The sequence below is a fragment of the Daldinia childiae genome, assembly GCF_008694065.1.
Source record: "Daldinia childiae strain JS-1345 chromosome Unknown Scaffold2, whole genome shotgun sequence".
In the NCBI taxonomy this organism is placed as follows: Eukaryota; Fungi; Ascomycota; class Sordariomycetes; order Xylariales; family Hypoxylaceae; genus Daldinia; species Daldinia childiae.
The window spans coordinates 5,576,996-5,596,091 of record NW_022984643.1 but is presented as its reverse complement, the minus strand read 5'-3'; the positions used below and the strand labels follow the sequence as shown (position 1 = coordinate 5,596,091).

Sequence of the window (19,096 nt, the reverse complement as noted above, 5' to 3'; positions counted from 1 at the left end):
CGATTTGGTCACGGAGAATACCATAAGATAAACGGTATGATTATCTTAGGTAACCTAGGTGGATATACTATAGACTATAATAATAGTTGAAGTACTGACTGCGTTTCTACCTTACTACCGTTGGGAGCATATCGGACTATACCTCACTCACACACTGCAAATAGTCTTTACCCCCTTAAGTGTCATATTCTCTAGTGGAAAGAGAAGATATGATAGCTAAGTCATGAGTGAATTACGCGGGAGTCTCGACGTTGATAGTAGCTGACCCGCTGCTGAAGTAGCCTTCCGTAGCGACAATCATGTAATTATGCGTGCCGAGCTTCAAGCCAGCCTTTTCCCATGCCGCGAAATGGTTGCCTGTGGTCACAGTACCTCCTGTCCGCTTTTGCGTTCGCTGGAAAATTTACATCAGCATATCTTTATAAATAAGTGCGAAAAACTGGTTCTCTAGAGGCGAGCTTGGAAAAGGGGGGATAGAGAAGCCACTTACGATAGACCAATACTGCTGGAAGGTTCGTGTACCTTCAATACTCGGCTGGTTTGTCTATGGAAATATTAAGATTTATTGTTTGAAGTTGTGTAATAACTTCAGCTTACTCGTGTGCTAACGTAGATATCGTAAGTGCCACCATCGGTAGTGACCGACCCCTTTTTCTGCGCGTTTGAAGCCGGGTTGTATGTGCCAAAGTTTTCAACGACGTAGTACTCGACGAGCGGGTTCTGAGTCCAGCCGTAGACAGCAAGGTACTTCATATGGGGTTAATATCAACTCCTCGGAGCAGATGTATTGTCGTTAGAAAGTACTTACACTATTGCCATTTGGCTGGTATGAACCAGAGTACTTGATCTCCCTATAGTTTAGAGAAGGTAAGCCATATAGAATAAAACCACCCCTTTATATTGAAAGAGGGGCGCGAGGACAGATTCATGCCTTACTTTGAGCCACCTGGATTCCATCCCTTACCACCGACGAAGTTACCACCGCCTCCACCTATAACAACCTTTTGTTAGTAAGTGTCCATCATATATCGAGACCCATAGATCCATAAATGAAGCTGCAAATACCCCCCCTAAGTTGGCTTATGGTACCTCGAAAGGTAATAATGAAGATAGTGGCTAGATGAACATGTCATATACGTACCCCACTTCACGCTGTATTTGCCACCTGCTTCATTGGTGTATGTAACCTGAGAACCGCCGTCGGTCCACCACGAGAAGTAATAGCCATTGTGACGGCCTGTGGCACTGGGAGTGGACTGGCGCTTCTCGAGGATACCAGAGTCCGTAATATTAAGCGGCGAGGCGGAAACCACACCTGTAAGGGAAGCCCACGCGACGATTAGGGACTTGAACGAGACCATGATGCTGAAAGCTTAGAAATTGATTGCTTCAACCTTAAGCTGCCTGGACACTAGAGTGGTTAATAGCACTGCGACGTGCGCTGCCTTTATACTCTCGTCCTCCCGCTGCTAATCGCCTTGGAGGTACCAGGACCATCTGGATCCCGTACCTGACGATCCCATTTGATACAAACTTTACTCGAATAACCCTGATGCTGTATACGCCCTGGAAGTTTTAGTAACCGCATATTGAGCGCGTAGGTTAAATTCACGATGCTACGTCTAAGCAGGCATCCGGCATCCAAGACCCGGGAAAATACATAGCCCAGAGCACTGGAACCAGGTGAGAGCCATTCCATATTCTTCACATGGAGCCGCATTGCTAAGCTATTTGGACTTGTTGCGGGGTGTGCCACGACTTCTAGACCGCGACTAAGGCCATCGTGGAATTTTACCGGAGGGGTGAATCCCTCTTGGCATTGAACGGCCCAACCCGCCGTATTCGGTGTGCTGTCCTTGGTATCCTAGGTATCGTGAAGATAATAGAGTCGTTGATCAAGAGGTCTACTCGCTTTAGGAAACCACGGGCATAATTTTCCGTGGAATATGGCTCTAAGTTTACGTAGACCAGCCCGGCCGGGTGAAGGGAGTCGACGGCTCGGTTGAAAGTAAAGGCTCGATTGAACGATTTAATTTTGGAGCTTGAAATCGAATTATTTCAGAACAGGCTTTGTTAGGAGAAGAATACTGTTTTTGTTTATTATTATGTAATGATGATATACGTAAGGCATGCATACACCATTTCATGAACGGATAGGTTAAGATTAAGGCAATTGCTAATATTGTCTTACAGAGACAGAGACGCCTCCATTTCCATTATATGCCTCGGGAATATTGTCTACCTTCATAATTATCACTGTAAGTTGGCCTAGTCGCGTGTCTTGACTATTTTCGAGAGCCAAGCAGGCTAAGGTTTGCCAAGTCGATAGGGTTTGAGACAACCAACACGTGTCGATGGAGTTGAGACTGTCCGTACTATTGGGCTATTAGCCATTGCCTTGATTTTCTTTTTAAGGTCTTATGCAAGGTATTTTTGAATATACGGACGATGCTCGCTTATTATGGTCTAATCTATATCGAGATTCTACTTACAGTCGAGAAGTTAGTGTTACGGAACAGAACGAGTAGAGCGATTTAAATCCAAAATTTACGGCTGGTAATAGAGATATACTCTAGTATATTGTGGCGCCGTGGTGATATTTCTTTGGAGAGCCAATCTAAGCTACGTCGCTCCGGACTGTGGCGATGGTCTATAGAATATAACGTTGAAGAGGGGAGAAGTGATATTACGAGGATGACTAAAGTTCTCTCTTTTGACACTTGAGAGGTACCTTTTGCTTTTTACTCTCTTAGTGACAACATCTAAGCCATACGAAGGTAACTACGTACGGCTAATTATAGCTCAGCTTTTATAACCTGTATGGTTTCCGAGATTTCGGAACTTCTGTAGGGACCCTGAAGTAAGTGGCGGAACCCACCGAGACGTACATCAAGCTAGCTGGGTAACTATTGGAATTTGGAAAAAGTTGAGTAAGTCAGTGGCGCTGAGTTGGATGGGCAGCGTAGTGCTTTTGCTATGTCTCAGCTTATTCATGACGTATGACTGTCTCAACCTTTCCCTAATCTCAGAAAGAAAGCATGAAATATCAGCCAATAAGTGAATTATCATTACCTTCCGGGCGCCACTAATTATATAGAAGAAGGGTAACCATATAACTGTCGTGAAGAAAAGGGCGGTGATGATCCATAAATAGGTACCTAAGGTAATTAGGCTACTAGTGTATAGATGGCTTGACCGAGGTGTGAACCTCGGAGCCGACAGTCGAATGTAACTTTAAACCCCGTAGCTGTAAGATACACTGCAATATTTTCTCCCATGGCCCGAAATTGATCATATGTTTTACATCAGCACATGCGAGATTAAATATCCTAATGTGATACAACGAGCTCATAGTTTAGGAAGCACCCTTAAGGAGGCACAGAAGCTCGATTATTCGAATATCCTAAAGACTTCTTGCACCCTGCGGCTTTAATTGGTAAACTTGAATATACTATAGTTAGAATGTTTAACTCGGATTCTATGCGGGGATGTCTATTGACAAACGCTATGCTTTAATAAAGTTCTTAGGGAACGGGAGGATGCGGCCGCTCCCGTGATGTAACACAGTGGAAAAGGTACGGGTTTAATTCGTCAAATTCGGATCCGGGGGCGTCGTGGAATTCGCTTCCTGGTTGATATTGTGATTAGAACATGTTGGTTTCGGCGAAGGAGTTTTGCATTAACGCCTTGAATGCTCTTATTAACCCTTAACCGGAACCTAAGTAAGACATTACCTTGGTTAAGACAACAGGATTTAGTAGAATTGCCTCTATATGTAGTTAAGGTTGTACCGTGTAACTTCTGCAACTGGATGAATATATGTACGGGAATTATTAGTACTACACAGGTTTGTGAATCGATTGGGTGTGAAACTTTCGAATACTCTATTATGGCTTCCCCTTGATAACCCTGAATGAACACCATGTCGTCATATATCCTATTTTCTGGGTAGCAGTGGAATATATTGATATGATTAAATGTCTTCGCTCCGGTGTTATTTCCTTACGGGTACAGTAAACGTATGGGCATGTATTCGGACCCGGGTGTATAACCGAGCCGAGCGCCCCCCTTAGGTTTCGCTGATCTCTAGTCCGAGCGAGCCTTGAGTTTTAACTATGGTTAATCTCCTAAGGCTAAAACATGTATATAAAGTTGATACCGAAGCGGCGCACCGTTGAGGATGGTTTAGTTGGATAGTAAGGGCGACTGTTCTTTGTACCAATATCTTAAACCTCTATATACCGGACCGACGAGAATGGCGAAAGGGACTCCTCATATTTTAATCGTGGGCGGTGGCCTGGGAGGCTTGCTTCTCGGCCAGACACTGCGTAAGAATAAGGTCTCTTTTGAGATTTTTGAGCGAGATCGTAGTGACAATATTCGAGTTCAGGGGTGGGCGATTGGCCTCCACACGTGAGTGATCCTTAATGAGATAGAGAAGCGTGGGAGCTAATAATTAGCAAGTATTCTCGAAGAGCTCGATACGTCTATCCCCGATGATATGCCATCACGCGATTTCGTAAACCATTTGCTGCCCCTGAAATACAACTATGAGTGCGCCTGGTATAGACATGACCGCACTAGAAAGCTTGGAGTCCGTGACGATGGCAGTGGGAAATTTATTCGTGCGAACCGTGCTCGACTTCGGAAGTGGTTAGCAACGAACATGCCGATCCAATATGGCAAGCATGCCGTTCGCATTGAAGAACATGATAATTCCGTAACTGTATACTTCGAAGACGGGACTTCGGCCACTGGCGACATCCTTATTGGAGCGGATGGCCCTTATAGTCCTAGTAAGTATTTGGTGTACTCTGGGTAGAAATAGGACTGCGTGTTGACTGATCTTTAGCTAGGAAATACCTCCTAGGCGGGCAGGATGTCATCAGGAAACCACGCCAAGGGGTAATAAACGGAGAGATCATCCTAAGCGGCCGCGATATGGAGGAACAACTCCAGATAGGATGTTCCTGTTATATAGTCGATGCGAGTTTGACTGATGAAGCTCCTTCGTTCCTCTTCGTTGGCCTAAGCGAGGCCTATCCTGATGGGAAATCCGGCAAATATTTCTTTAATTTGTTTTGGCGCGACGATGAAGCAACTAAGAAGGATTTCTGGACGTACTCAGCCAGCAGTGAGAAGTTATACGAGACAGCGTTGGAGAAAACAAAGCATCTGCCGGCCAAGTTCAGATCTATCGTAGAGAAAACGGGACCTCAAGGAATGAAGAACCCGCCCTTGCACATCTACACGTTGACCATGGACCCGGAGTTATTGCCTAAGGGAAGGGTTACGCTACTTGGCGATGCTGCGCATTGTATGCCCTCATGTAAGTGGCTATGATGAACCTAGCGGCTTAAAGAAGAGACTAACGTGCAAGAGCAGTTCGAGGTGAAGGAGGGTTCCACGCCTTGCTTGATGCGCTCAAGCTTGGGAAAATCTTAACTCGATTACAGACAAACAACACCGATGAAATTACAAGGGTGCTTGGGGATTATCAAGACGAAATGATTGAAAGAGGATCGAAGGCAGCGGAATGGTCAAGTATTGCTTTTGACGAACCCTGGAGTGGTGAGGATGCCGGACCTCGCATTATTTGGGGTCTGCCTGTGGTGCCTCTGCCTGACGAGAAGGCTACTCTGTGATAACGTTTTGGATAATTGTAGATGCTGGTTAGTGTGTTGAATATTGTGTTGAAGTTGAATGGTTAGAGAATACGAGAAATTATATAAGATAAACTTTTCTTAAGTTTCCATACGTCAAGATAGACCCATAGGGTATGACCAATATCCAAGTAATACCCTCAAATTGATGCTCTTAATAACATATATAACCTGGTCAGGTCTTGGCCTCATAATGCCCCTTTATATCTTCTGATCAGATATTAGGGTTATCGAAACGGTTAGGAAGAGGCGACAATGGTAGGCTTAATTAACACCGGATTGCTTTCCTCCATGAGATGCCAGGAACACTGCAGTAGTCATCGAAGTTAGCGCCTGAGTTGATAATGCATTAAGGAGGAGATATATGAAAGGATAAAAATGTACATACCAAACCACTGCCACCGCAAGTCCCTCTCATATTTTCTCCGATAGCGAAATGCTGTGTCCCGGCCAGGACCTTGTAATAATCCTCTCCGTCCACTGTTAAATTGGCCGTGAGCGTGAACTTGACATCGAAGTCCTCGGTTGGCGACGAGTAGTTGCTGCTTGACTTGATAATCTCGATGGTCCACTTTGAGATTGAATTTGAAACGATTGTTTGGTTTCCTGCCGTGCACTCGACAGTACGCCCATATGGCTCTTCAACATACCATGTCCAATCCACTGTGCAGTTAACCTTACTCGGTTCGAATGAGGCTCCTGAACCCGCGGGAATGGAGTTGGGATTTGCGATCGTTGCCCATAGGTGGGCGAGAGGGCTACTTCCCGGACGGCCTGAAGGAGAGTATGTAGATAGTCTGCTTACTTCCCATGGTTTTAGATCTTCATTAGGTTGTTGATATTGCTCGGATGAGCGGCCGAGGGTGAAGAGGCTCGTAAGAGCGAAGAACTTGAGGTTTCTCATTTTGTAGTAAGATCTGTATGTGAAATTGGTATATGAAAGCTGTGTGATGCGTATGTCAACTTCTAATTAGAACGTGTTTACTCAAAGGTTATATATAGTTCCCTGCTTGAATTATGGTTTGCTACCATGGCGTAACGTTAGCATATAGCGTAACAGTGGCTGATCTAGACCGAGCTTATTACGAAAGTCGGCGTAGAAGGATTTATACTCGGACGTTGTCATCACAGATGTCGAATCGGCTAAATTGCCGCGATCGAATCATTGATTCTGGTATTCCACTAGGACCTCAGACACTGAATACGAGATGCACGACCAATGATAATGAAAATTATTTTTAACGTGATGCATATGCATGTATCGTTGCTCAAATCTCGTTCCTTGCCTCATCTAAGCTATGGCACGTTATGTATGGGTAGGCTCGGATTTAATCGATTGTATAGAACTTGATGAACGTTATGCGATACTAATATATTTATCCATGTATATGAAACCTAATATAATTCACTTTTTAGTAAACTCATCGCTAACCTCTACTAGAAAGTTACCGTGGTGTTCTAGCAGACGTAACCGTGTGTTCTTACGCGCTCGTAATCATCTCCCAGCTCCGCCAGAAGCTGGTTTCGGCCCGGGCTCGTCTGGCCATGCGCGAAACATATCGCCAAGCTTGTCTAGTGGCGCTGTCATGAGGCCAGCAGCAGTCTCGTATGGCGGCTTATTCGGCGCACTCGGGTGACTACGTGTTGGTGTGAATACTTTCGTCATCTCGAATTGCTGGGCAAGGTCTCTCGACCTTGTCGGCCGTAGTGCCTCTTCCAATTTGACGAGATCATGTTCTTCCTCTTGTTGGATATGAATTTTGAGATCAGTCATCAGCGACTCGAGAGTTGGGATAAAATCACTATCGTCGGGGGTCATGTTCTGGAACTTGTAGAGCTGCTCTTTAGCCTGTGCGGCGAGAATTTGTTAGTACATACTGCTCGACGTAACTGGAATGACTTATATAGGGATGTGCTACACGTACGATTTGATGCTCTTCTCGATCTTTATCAGCTATCTCTTTACCGTTGTTGAGGCCTGTTTCCATTGAAGGATATACAACTAGCTCTTCGGCTATTGCGTGCCTCGTCAGCTCCCACACAAAGGCATTTTGGTATCGCCGCTGAGTATCATGATCCTTCGAATTGAGAATCTTGTGGTGATATTTCTCAATCTGCCGGTGGTCCTGTTTTATCACCGACGAGATGCTGTCTACTTGGGTGAGAGTCTGTGCTGGGTCATTCGGGGAACTATTGTCTTGAGTCGTCTGATTGTTAGAATACGGACGAAGTAAGGTTATAGGAGTCGGCGGCACAGATAGTTGCCGTGCTCCAAAGTTCTTCTTCCGTGCCAGTCGAAGTGATTGTCGGAACATGATAATAATGCTTCAACCGTCAACGTATCGCGATTATCAAGCTTAGTATCTTCAAGATTGATCCATGGTAACGACGATAGCTTAAGAGCCGCGAACAAGTTGATTGATATTAATCACATTTGTGTCAATCATCGCGTCAAGGATTATGATGAATGACGGCCGTTCCCGTCATTAAGACGTATTCGACGAGTTCTAGTCCGATCCATTACAAACGCGATGACGAACTGTAGTAATAATAAATCGTTCGCAATATAGAAAATCATAGTAGCTACCTGTAGAAGTAAATGGTAGTATCATGTATTATCTTCCACGATCTGAGAGATATTTGAATCTAGTAACTGATCATTGGCCAGGCGCTCCCGAGTCACAAACTATCATACGTAGAGGAAAGAGAGGAAGATAAGATGGATAGGTCATGACGAGAGGAAATGAGATGAACTATGATCCCTGATACATGAATAAATTCTACTCTTCTACTCTTACGATTCAAATAACATGGAATATGTAATTATGAGCACATGAAAAAAAAGCACACTCAAGGAAGAACATCTGCAAAGGAAAGACTTTTCGATTTTATAATAATTAAAGCCCCTGATCATCAAATTCATCAACATACCTATGTATGCATGTATGTATGTATGTATGTACCAAATGTATATATCCAATAATAAAGAATAAAAATATACAGAATCTAGCGCCAAGTTCCCTCGACAGCGGTCGCAGACGAGCCGCACGAACTTGGTACTGTGTATGAGCGGTTCGGGTCGCTCTCCCACGTGGCAGCCCCGTTGCTTGCCACCTTAACAAACTTGTACTCGAACTTGCGGCCCGGCGCGAGGCTCAGGGAGAGCGTCCACAAGGGGTTGGAAGCTGTGTACTTGGCGGCCGACAGAGCCGGCGCAGCCGCGACGTTCCAATTGCCGAGCTCGGGGATGGAGCCCACGAGCTTAATTGTCTCCCCGTACGAGGTTACGACGGCCTGGTTGAATGTCAGTGCTACATTACTAGTGGTGGCGGTACACGCGGCGGTGCTGGTTGCAGGGGCCGAGGACGAACTGGTTGCTGTGGATCGCCTAGTCGTTGTCGATGCGGAGCCGCTGTCGGCGATGGCGATGTCCGCGCACGATAGGTATACCTGAGGCGTCTGGAATGAGTTCCACTTGAACGAGAGCAGCGTGTGGTTAGACACGAAGTCTGGGATCTTGATCTTCTTGGTGACTGTGTAGCCCCCTGCGATGGTCGTGAAGCACGAGTTCAGCGCCGCATTATCGACGCCCTGGCACTTGGTATGGTCGCCGTTGTCGAATCCATTGCACGTGAACCAGTCGTTTCGGTAGCACGCCTGGCCCTGGGTGCAGTCGGGGTTGTATCCGCAGTCCTGGCCGTCAACATCAGTGCAAGGGAGAAGACCCGCCTCGAAGCAGTCTTCAGCAGCCTGCTTCTCTTCTTCGGTGGGGAGATAGCTAGCATCGAGGAACTTGTCGACGATAGCCTGGTCCTGGCAGATGCGGTAGGCAAACATCCCACCGTGATCACCGTTGTGATCGACGCACCACTCAACGTCGATGACCTGGCCGGGAGTGTACGTGGCTACGACTTTGTTTCCCCAGTTCGCCGATGGCTGGTTGTAGTCAAAGCTCACGCGGGCGTTGTACCCACAAGGGCCTGAGCGGCCGACCTTTGCCTCATCGACATCCGGCCAAGCTGTCACCGGCTCGAGAATCGTGCATTCTGGGCAAGTATCCCCTCCAGACTATATGTATTAAAACAGTGAATCAGCTTCATTAGAACCCCGAAACTTATCAAGGCAAGTAGACGTACCTCCGCTCCTTGGCGCGTGCGGCTTACGGGGCTAGTAAGATACCCGTGGCCGTGAGCGAGGGTGATGAGGCCGGAGCCGGCTAACGCAGCGATCGCTTTCATCTTGAAGTGTTGGGAAAGTTGAACTGGTGTAGAGCCTTGAGGGTGCTAAGAATGCGAGGACTGAAGATGATCTTGTGGATGTGTCAAAGCTCATGTAGTCGACTTCATAGCACGCTGGTTTGCCGATATATATACTCGTCAACTCGATGCTCATACCGGCTGTATCGCGGCATATACGTGAGAAGGACCGAGATTTTGAATGGGGACGGCGGAGGAAACTTGTTGCTTCATCTGCAGCTAACGTCGCTTTGCTCTATGATATACCGCCGAGGTCATTTCCAACTTGTCGGCCCCGCTCCTACGCTACAATTGTCCACTCGGAGGAAGTTTTCTGGGGAAGCGGTATTATACCTAGCGTTAAGCCTCATAGCTCCGGGCGTTCATCGGTAGCTCTAGGCGCATATCGTGTTGTGGAGGAGGACCCCGGATTATAGCACTGATGTAATGCATGAACCTAGGCTATATGTGGCTATATGTAGAATTTATCTTGGAGTTGAAGAACTATCCTGGGTCTTGGGACGGGGAAACTCCACATTTACAGGGGATATATGATCTGGGGTTGCTTGGAGAGCCCGCTAAGGATCTCCCCGTTTGATAACCCTTGAGCAGGTCAAAATACATGTGATCCAGTCCGAGAAAGCGCCGGATGGAACGATTCTAGAGTTGGCTCCATGTCCGGCGGCTCTTGTTCTGTCGTAGATCTCTCAAATGCATTGCCAACATTAAGCTACCTCAGCCTCCGAGCTCTAAACGAATCATCAACTATAAACTCCGCTGGTAGACTCCGCTTTGGATGTTAGACCTCTTAACAGATCAGTTATACCTACTCCAACGAGTCGTGACAACTTCGTTGGGTGGACAAGTAATGGGCCGAATTGGTATTTTAAAGCCCTTAAGATTAGGTCTGGGGCGAAACCCAACATTTCTAGGAAATACCTAAAATTTTTTTTTCAATGCCAATCGTATTAACAGACTCGTAGTGGGTGCCCCTTAATCATACAGTCTCCGTTCGCCGTGACATCATCATCATGAACAGTTTGCCCGAATTAGTATCCCTTCCCTCCTACTCATTATTCGTTGTTCATTCATTCAGTCGCCAATGGTAAAGGGGGTCGGGTATCAAGCTCAAGAGACTGAAAAAAAAAAAAAAAAGAGAAAGCAAAGCTCATGAACTATTCCTCCGGCTATGCGATCAACAGGAGGGACCTTCTCTACCCAGCAGATTACTACCGTTGACTTATGCACAATAGTCCTTTCGCCGTATTAACTTTTCAAGTAAAAATTACTTGCAGACTGGGCCACTCGACCACTCACACACCTCGAGATGGCAGCCCTTGTATACTAACGATTCCACCTGCGCCTGTAGCTTCTACGTAAGTGTAAGTCCAGACAGACTCTCTATAGCCAAGGCCTGGTCCACTTCATCTGGCTGCCACACTGCCTCGATGATGCTCATGCGGCAACCCTTTGGTCTAGTGACGCCCTTCGACGATAAGTTAGAATATTAGCCTTTGGTTTTGAAGGAAGAAACTTACCTTGAAGACGAAACCATCTCCAGCCATCTCGAACAGCTGTTTGAAGTCTTCTTCTCCACGCTCCTGTGCATTCAGCAAGCTCATCATGACGAGGTCCATGCTTCTTATTAGGCGCTCATCCCAGGGGTTTTCGGTGCCAGGCTCTCGAAGGCAGTGGTCGTTGATGATGATTCGAGCGCCGGGTTTTAGTGCCGGAATCAGATTACGGAGGATCTGGACAGCATAGGGTGTCGAATAATTGTGCATGATCCAACGGAAGAAATACACATCGGCTCCATGGATGGGTTGTTCTGTGAAGAAGTCATGCGCCTGGAATTGAATGCGCTTAGCGATCTTAACGTCTGCGCATATGGGCTTCGGCGCGCTGGCGACGGTACTGGGGAGGTCCTGTACCACAAACTTGATATTCTTGTACATCTTAGCCAGATGCACATCCACGAAACCATGACTACCTCCGATATCGACCAGAGTTCCGCCGCGGATGTCCACGTCCCTCAGATCGCAGCCCTCTGATAGGTACCATAGTTCGTATCCCTCACCTCCTGTGAGACTGTTCATAGCTCGTGCCATGCGCTCGGCGCGCCTGGGTTCTTTTCCCATTGTGACGAAAATAGGCTCTAGGTCAACTGTATCGAAGGCGAAGTTGAACCCGGTGCGGGTAAGACTCGTCGCTTCGGGGTACGCTCTTAGAGCTTTGACCACTTGGGCGGATGCTTGATAAACATCTTCTGTATTGAATATGACCCAAGCCTGGAGATCTTGATCCTCGGCTAGTAGTCTTGACGCGGCTGTATGCGCAATTACGCCTGGCTTTAGTTCCTGGAATACATGATTTGTCATAGCATGTCGTAGCAAGCGGGCGAGGTTGATCGGGTCAAGAGAGGTTTTGGCCTGGAGCTCTGAGAGCGTGATAGAACCATCAAGGGGCACAAGTGTTGCTATGATATAATATCAGTATATCATAGATAAATAGCATACGGTTATCGTAAACATACCGAGCCCAAAATTGCTGATAAGCTGTAGGCTCTGGGTGCTCAGAAACTATTTTATTAAGTTAGTAGGATAATAAATACCTGAGTACCTAACATATATTGGATCAATGGGAGTATAGGGAATATAGGTAGTATAGGCAGTAGAAATGCAGAGAGGAACTTACATCCCAAGCCATCCATCGAACCGATTCGCGGGGTCCAACCATGAGATCATGCAGCTCTTGGGTAGCGTGAATGACTTCTCTACGGCTTCTGGAAACGTCATCCGGCATAATAGGAAAGTCATTGGGCGCATCTGCATCGAAGCTTGGAGTTAGAAGGTCATTATTTTTGAAGTAGGCCTCGACTTTCTCCGTTTCAGAGGCAATTTTTTGCGCGAGCGCAATCATCTTTGACGACGCCATCGTGGGAGGAGTGCTCTTTCTTGGAAAGCTTGTAACTCGGATGTTGTTGTTGTTGTTGTTAGGCTCTTCTCTGTGAACCTTCTGCTTGTGATGTTTATTTTCTAGTGTACCTGTTGGCAGCTCAAGCGTGTGCTTAAGGTTCTGTCTTTTATGCTCCGTATTTGAAGAAGTTGCCACGGGTGAAGTGGGGTGGAGCCAAGCAGCCAATCTAAGCCTAGCCATTTTTGCTCCTGGGTAATGGTAACGACAGCAACAGTTGTGATGGTAACTCCTGCGTAATATGCCGAAATTTGCGACGGAAGTCAAGTTGGCCGCCAACGTGAATGCAACTACCTAATGTATACCTACTAACAGGTATAAGGCGAAGAACAATAACAGCTTTAACAGAAGAAGTTAGAGAAACTGGAAGTTATACACAATCGGATGTATGCAATGTTGTGATATTGGAAACATTAAGTAGGTCAGGCGAATATGATGATAACTTAGGAAATGAGGTTGGGCTGCACAGAGCATAAACATTTAGTCTTTATAAGCTCGGAAATCATTATAAGCCAGATTGATGTCAACGTTGTGTAAACGAACTCCGAATCTTCTAGGTTAGGCAGCTTAGAAGAAGAGAAATAAACCGGGGCTATCAATATTGTATTACTCCCTGAAAGGTGTTTATTACGCGAGACAACTGGTGCTAGGATTCGAAGACCATAAATGAATGAAGTCAAACTAGAAGATCCACACACACCCTGCTAATAAGGAGGTTAGTATTCTCATTGGTTTGAGTTTTTTTTTATCTGTCTGGCATCCTCTCCTGATTTCTTTCGTCTAGTTTCCATGAATGGTCTTTCTCTTTCCAGATACAGTATATATTGTCTTAGAACAAAGCCCCGCAAGAGCGAGTCAATATGCTGGATGCTGCATACCTAAGTAGAAGTATTTCTTGCCCTTCTCCCTCTACGAAGAGGTTAATACCTAAGTACGTAGGCTTAGTCGATAAAAGGAGGAGCTATCTAGAGACGTAATTGGTATCGTCAACGTTTAAGATTTGCCGTCGGATGCGATACCTTCCCAAATCACTAGGAGCTCTTAGGTGAGATAGATATATGTCTAGGAAAAACTGGTCATAGGTAATTAAGATAAGACAACTCCAGGGATCTTCCGGACCAGAGAACTGGTTGACAGCTACCGGGGACTTGGTCTTGGGTCCAAGAGGCGTTCGCTTGTGGTGTGTGACACAGCAGACATGTGAAAAGAACCGTGGTTCTCTTCACTTTTCGGTACAAGCAACCGGGGAGACGAGGGAAAGAAAATCTGTGTGCGCGTGTATTGTCTCCGTAGTTGTAAGGGATTGGAGGAATTCGTCCACCAAAGTGGGATCGCGAGAGACACGCAGCTCTTAGACGGCGATTACCTTTTTTCTACATTTGTATAACCCGACGTGTCTTGGACCATAAGGACCCAGTGACTCGGTTCCCAACAACCAGAACGGTCAGGATCCCGACGACCTGGAAAGCCTAAGGGAACGTAGACTCAAGTGTAGATTTCGTTATGTGACTGTTCTGGCTGGTTGGTTGTGTGTGTTGTTCGGCCGTCGTGCGGACCTGCTGTGGGCTGTTTAGCTGCAGTTATCCTTTTCTTGCCCGGGTGTCTGCACTGCAGTGGGCTGTAACCCCTGTACGTTTGTAAGCCGGTTTATTTTTGTGTAGTGCTTTTATCTAGTAAACCTACGGCTGATAATGATTAATACCTACCTACCTCCTAAGGCATTGGTTTAGTTTAAGTCTACATAGTAGTTAATACGTATTTGAAGCCTATTCTTCATGATAGAAGCTTATGAAGTTACTGAATGGATAATGGTTGACCTTTCGGGATCCTATCTTCATATTTTGCTGTAGACTTCTTGAGTATCAAGCGAAAGTAAATCCTGTCAAATTAGATACCTAGGTTAGGTTAGATATTTAGATAGGTTCAGTATCGGATTTATACAAGTGAATGCTAGGATGGTTGGATTAAACTATTGACGGCTACCTTCTATCCTCTTTCGAGGGCGCTATGCGCCTCTTACATTGTAGATATATCTACTCCTAGATCTACCCCTAACCCATTCACTCATACCCTAATATTTAGTACCTACCTACCTAACGTAGTCAACCAATTGTGGTATTTTCTCATTTGGTCTCAATGCTAGAGAGAACGGATCAGTAGTCATTATAACTGATATCAGAAGTAAATAGATCCTCTGATAAAAGTTATCGGACTAAAATTTATACGCCCAAAGTTCCGGGGGGAAAGGAACCTTGTATTGTTTTTCCTAACTAGTGATAACAATGATTGGATCTTGAATGTGTTACCTAATGACTAAACTAGCACCGATATCGCGAGTTGGAGTCTGAAAGAGGCTATAAGTATCTAAATATGGTAATGAGAGATGGTATCTTAGTTAAATTTAGATGAAACTCAGCCTGTCGGCTCGATCTCATCTGGGAAGTAAAAAGCTTAGCTTAGGGAAGCTCCGATATAACGGTCTATTCTAGACTCACTTATTCTAGATGGTGTCTTAGATCTTGAGGCACCGGTTTAACATATACGTGTCAATGTTTCTATATAATATATCCAAGAAACCTCATTAATGGTCATTAGGGTGTCTTAAGGAAGGGGGTTTTACTTAGATCTTGACTGACTTAGAAGATGCTAAACGCATCGTTAAAAGTAATATATTAAGACAGGTACCTACCTAACTTAGGTACCTAGCGTGTTATTATCCGTCTTTCAAAACTCACAATTGGTATCTGAATTGGACTCTACTATTATCTACTGGAAATTACCACAAGGTAACCTGGCGTAGCGACAACTTCATTATAAAGAGATACTGTAATTGCAAGAAACGCCTAAGAAATATACCATCAGATTATTTACCTAGCCTAAATCCAATAGCTCATTATTTAAAGCCATCGTCACAATTGGTCCTTGATGTGTGAAAAGCCTTACGATGATCACAAACCTCGGTAGAGAAAACAACCCTCATCTAACAACTCGCGAAATCAAGTGGGAGGAAAAGCTTAACCTTTCTGGAACATATTCAGGGAAGGAAAGAAACAAGGTGAACATTAGGGCTGTTGCGACTGTTTCTGTGTTGCTGATGTTTGATATGGCAAGGCTTCTTAACTACCTAAGGTACTTAGGTATGGTTTCAATATCTTATTTTAATACCTGCTTAAGGGTATGTCATGGAAGTGATTTAGCTCATTGGTGCATTTTTTCATGCTTACCAATGATCTAGACGTTAATATATAAGTGCTTTCATTAATCTAGGATTTTTAGGGAAAGGGGGAACCCTTTATCTATCAGGGGTCGCTGCGCTCTTAAGTTCTTCGGAGAGTAACGGGTCAAGTAAAGTAGGTAATAATTAAATATGCAGAACGCCTGGGGTAGATATAGGTAGCATCTTCCACAAAAGGGGCATAATACATGAGTGGCGCTAGTGCTGGTTATCTGGTTGGCTGGAACGAGGCCGTTGGAATTTGTCACGCCTCCAATGCAGCCACTGACAGTTGTCCCCTTTTCAAGGCGGGAAGTTGGGATGCTTTTTTTTTTCTCTTCTTCTTTCTTTTGAAAATTTCTTTTTTAAAAAAAAAGGATTAAGATCACTTTTAGTAGAATGCGAGTGTGTACGCCAAGAAATAAATACACACGCTGTGCAAGTAGAACTTTAGCACGTCCAAATATCACCAAACCTACTGTTCCTAGATAGTCGCACAGCAGATATCAGCACACTGCTACCTCGTAGGTATGTCGTGGAATATCGTGCGAGACCTGGGGCCATATGAGGTAGGTAGCTGGAAGGGTTGGATATGTCATTTATCTCTCTATCGGCAACTGACCGCATAGTTCTTCGGCAACCTTTCCGTCTGGGTTATCTTGCATTAGGCCTATTCCTCACATTACGCCACGTTCAGCTTGGGGGAGAGCGGAGGTCCTAAAGTGTGTTTGTTCCTTTCCTCGTTGCCACCTGTAAATCCGCGTCATATTCACTCGCGTTCTATCGTTAGCAGCGGCAACTGTGCGTATGTGCGCGGTTACTTGCCTGACGTGACAGCGGCCGTTGCTGCATGGAGCTCGTTTTGGAGGTAGAAAGCCTCACTGTGTACTTGTGTATGGGATGGTGATGATATCGGCGATTCTGGATCCGGATAGGTGAATGCCAGTGAACTTGGGGTACCTACATAGACAAGCGGTGACGAATCATCGTTTGGAGTCTAAGGTGCGTATTTGATTGCCTCGGGCGTATGATACTTAGATATCCCGTAACCATCTGTACCTAGCCAGAAAAAAAAAACAAGCAAACAGAATCGATGCTCAAGATCTTGGTAAGATGTGGGGGAGGTAAGAACTTAATCGGAGTGAAATGTGATATAATGTTGGCGATGAGGTATACTAGGTGAGGAGAACGTTTCATTCCTCGTGTATATGTCGCGCGTGTGTAGACTAAGAGCACACAGAAGTTCGTTTGACAGGTTTCCGACGCCATCGGGTGTTACCCCTGGCAGGCATAAATGATAATAATACGTACTTGCATCGCATGTGATAAAAATATACACACCTAACGGATGTACACTGTTTTTAGAAGAAGTAAACGGGCAAGATGTGTGATATGAAGTTAGGCTTCATCTTTATATTCTATTCTATAGCATCTTATACGTACCTAAGGTATACTTGTAAATATTACTTGCTATAGCATTTTAATCATCTTCCTTAGGTACTAGTCAGATTTGCGAATGACGGATAACTTCTTCGTAGTATTTGAAGGAGAGCATCATGTATACAGTATATGAAAGATGTTTCCTATTCCGGCTATGGATGGTGGTATTCTCCAATGACAACAGCTCCTGCGAGCAAGGGTAGCTAAACGTCTAAAATGAGCCAAACTAATGTCGGTTGATACCGTAGTCAATCTCGACATCCCCCCCCCCCCCCTCTTCTCCCAATTTCATTCGTATTTTGGGTTTTTATTACGCGACCTCCCTGTCTTTTTACTACTACTCGGGCGAACACCAGTACTCCAGTCACTGGCCACCAGGTTTCTGACCGTAAACACAGACGAGCGGCATGTACAACAACAATGAGTTGTCATGATACCCCTTTCGCACCGAAACTAAGAAGGTCTCGACCTCCTCTCTTCCCCAGTGAAGTCCCCTAGTCATTGGCCCGAGTGCTATGGCTTGAATACCATCCAGTAGGATCTTCTTCCAATATAGCCCAACGCTCTTCAAGGTCTTGTTTTTCGGCCACGTACCGATGGGTATGTGGAAGACGCGTTCGGTTACGTTGATATATCCGCACTGTCGCATTAAAGCGGCTATCCGACCTTCATCCGAAAACCTGAAGTCAACGCCGAGACTTTCAAGTCCCTCATCCACATATTTCCAGTACTGAGCGACTGGGTGATCCTCCTCAAGGGTATTGTTACTGCTCATAGGGAAATGGTAGATTTCTTGTAGCTCCAACCAGCCTCCAGGTTTCAAATGTCTAATTAGATAGCATTTAGTTCAAATTCTTGACTTTGAAATGGTATATCGCGCCTAGGAAATAGAACTTACTCGTAGGACGTCATTAACAATTGATCCCAGTCCTTTATAGCCATGATAGTGTGTCGAGAATGTATATAATCAAAATGATTTAACGGATGGAGCCACTCGCTTTCTACATCGTCAACCATGAATCGGACATTAGGTGGCACCCATTGCGGTTGAATAGGACTTAAGTCTACACCAAGGACATTTGCGCTGGGATAAGCATCGCCCACTGGGCAGGTCAGTACTTTGATAGCCAAACGACCATAGAATAAGAGAGTATAGGCTTACTTTCGATCGCCCAGATTCCAGTACCGGTCCCGACGTCAAGTATCTCATGGGGGTTGTCTCCTATGGGCGCGAAGTGTAATTTTTGGCACAATAACTTGACCATAGCATGTTTCATATCCTCTCGTTCCTGTTCGACATCGTCATTCGGAAAGTTGTATCGACCTTCCCTGAACTTGTGGTATCTCCTACCATTCTCGAATGAAAAGTCCCATATGCTTGAAGAAACCGAGGTGGATGCGCTTGTTTCCGAATCTGATTCGTACCCGCCATCGGTAACGGATTCGTTATCTAGCACGGCAGATCTAGCCTCAAATTGATCAGCTAGGTCGACACTGTCTTCTAGTTCCTGGGAATCCTGTAATAGATATTGCGTATTTCCATACGGATTGTTCTCGTCTTGTGACGCCAT

General features: G+C 45.4%; 6 protein-coding genes across 6 annotated transcripts; 1 reads left to right on the top strand and 5 right to left on the bottom strand.

Annotated features, from left to right (window-relative positions):
• Positions 1-232: 232 nt before the first annotated feature.
• On the bottom strand, positions 233-1,361 carry GL218_02382 (Endo-1,4-beta-xylanase 1; the record flags this gene model as incomplete). The annotated part of the gene is made up of 6 exons (XM_033578895.1): positions 233-394; positions 491-544; positions 598-747; positions 809-851; positions 937-991; positions 1,142-1,361. The coding sequence occupies 6 exons, from the start codon at positions 1,359-1,361 to the stop codon at positions 233-235; spliced, it is 684 nt and encodes a 227-aa protein (XP_033438445.1).
• A 2,894-nt stretch (positions 1,362-4,255) lies between these two features.
• Positions 4,256-5,645, top strand: GL218_02381 (uncharacterized protein; the record flags this gene model as incomplete). Its single annotated transcript, XM_033578894.1, has 4 exons — positions 4,256-4,413; positions 4,465-4,796; positions 4,853-5,329; positions 5,386-5,645. 4 exons carry the CDS (start codon positions 4,256-4,258, stop codon positions 5,643-5,645), a joined length of 1,227 nt encoding a protein of 408 aa, XP_033438442.1.
• Positions 5,646-7,158: 1,513 nt separating this feature from the next.
• Positions 7,159-7,978, bottom strand: GL218_02380 (uncharacterized protein; the record flags this gene model as incomplete). Its single annotated transcript, XM_033578893.1, has 2 exons — positions 7,159-7,512; positions 7,589-7,978. 2 exons carry the CDS (start codon positions 7,976-7,978, stop codon positions 7,159-7,161), a joined length of 744 nt encoding a protein of 247 aa, XP_033438443.1.
• Positions 7,979-8,669: 691 nt separating this feature from the next.
• On the bottom strand, positions 8,670-9,901 carry GL218_02379 (Glucoamylase I; the record flags this gene model as incomplete). Its single annotated transcript, XM_033578892.1, has 2 exons — positions 8,670-9,731; positions 9,800-9,901. The coding sequence occupies 2 exons, from the start codon at positions 9,899-9,901 to the stop codon at positions 8,670-8,672; spliced, it is 1,164 nt and encodes a 387-aa protein (XP_033439073.1).
• Positions 9,902-11,270: 1,369 nt separating this feature from the next.
• GL218_02378 (6-hydroxytryprostatin B O-methyltransferase) lies at positions 11,271-13,054 on the bottom strand (the record flags this gene model as incomplete). Its single annotated transcript, XM_033578891.1, has 5 exons — positions 11,271-11,384; positions 11,437-12,374; positions 12,432-12,477; positions 12,593-12,867; positions 12,943-13,054. 5 exons carry the CDS (start codon positions 13,052-13,054, stop codon positions 11,271-11,273), a joined length of 1,485 nt encoding a protein of 494 aa, XP_033439072.1.
• A 4,835-nt stretch (positions 13,055-17,889) lies between these two features.
• GL218_02377 (uncharacterized protein) lies at positions 17,890-19,096 on the bottom strand (the record flags this gene model as incomplete). Its single annotated transcript, XM_033578890.1, has 3 exons — positions 17,890-18,352; positions 18,424-18,628; positions 18,688-19,096. 3 exons carry the CDS (start codon positions 19,094-19,096, stop codon positions 17,890-17,892), a joined length of 1,077 nt encoding a protein of 358 aa, XP_033439071.1.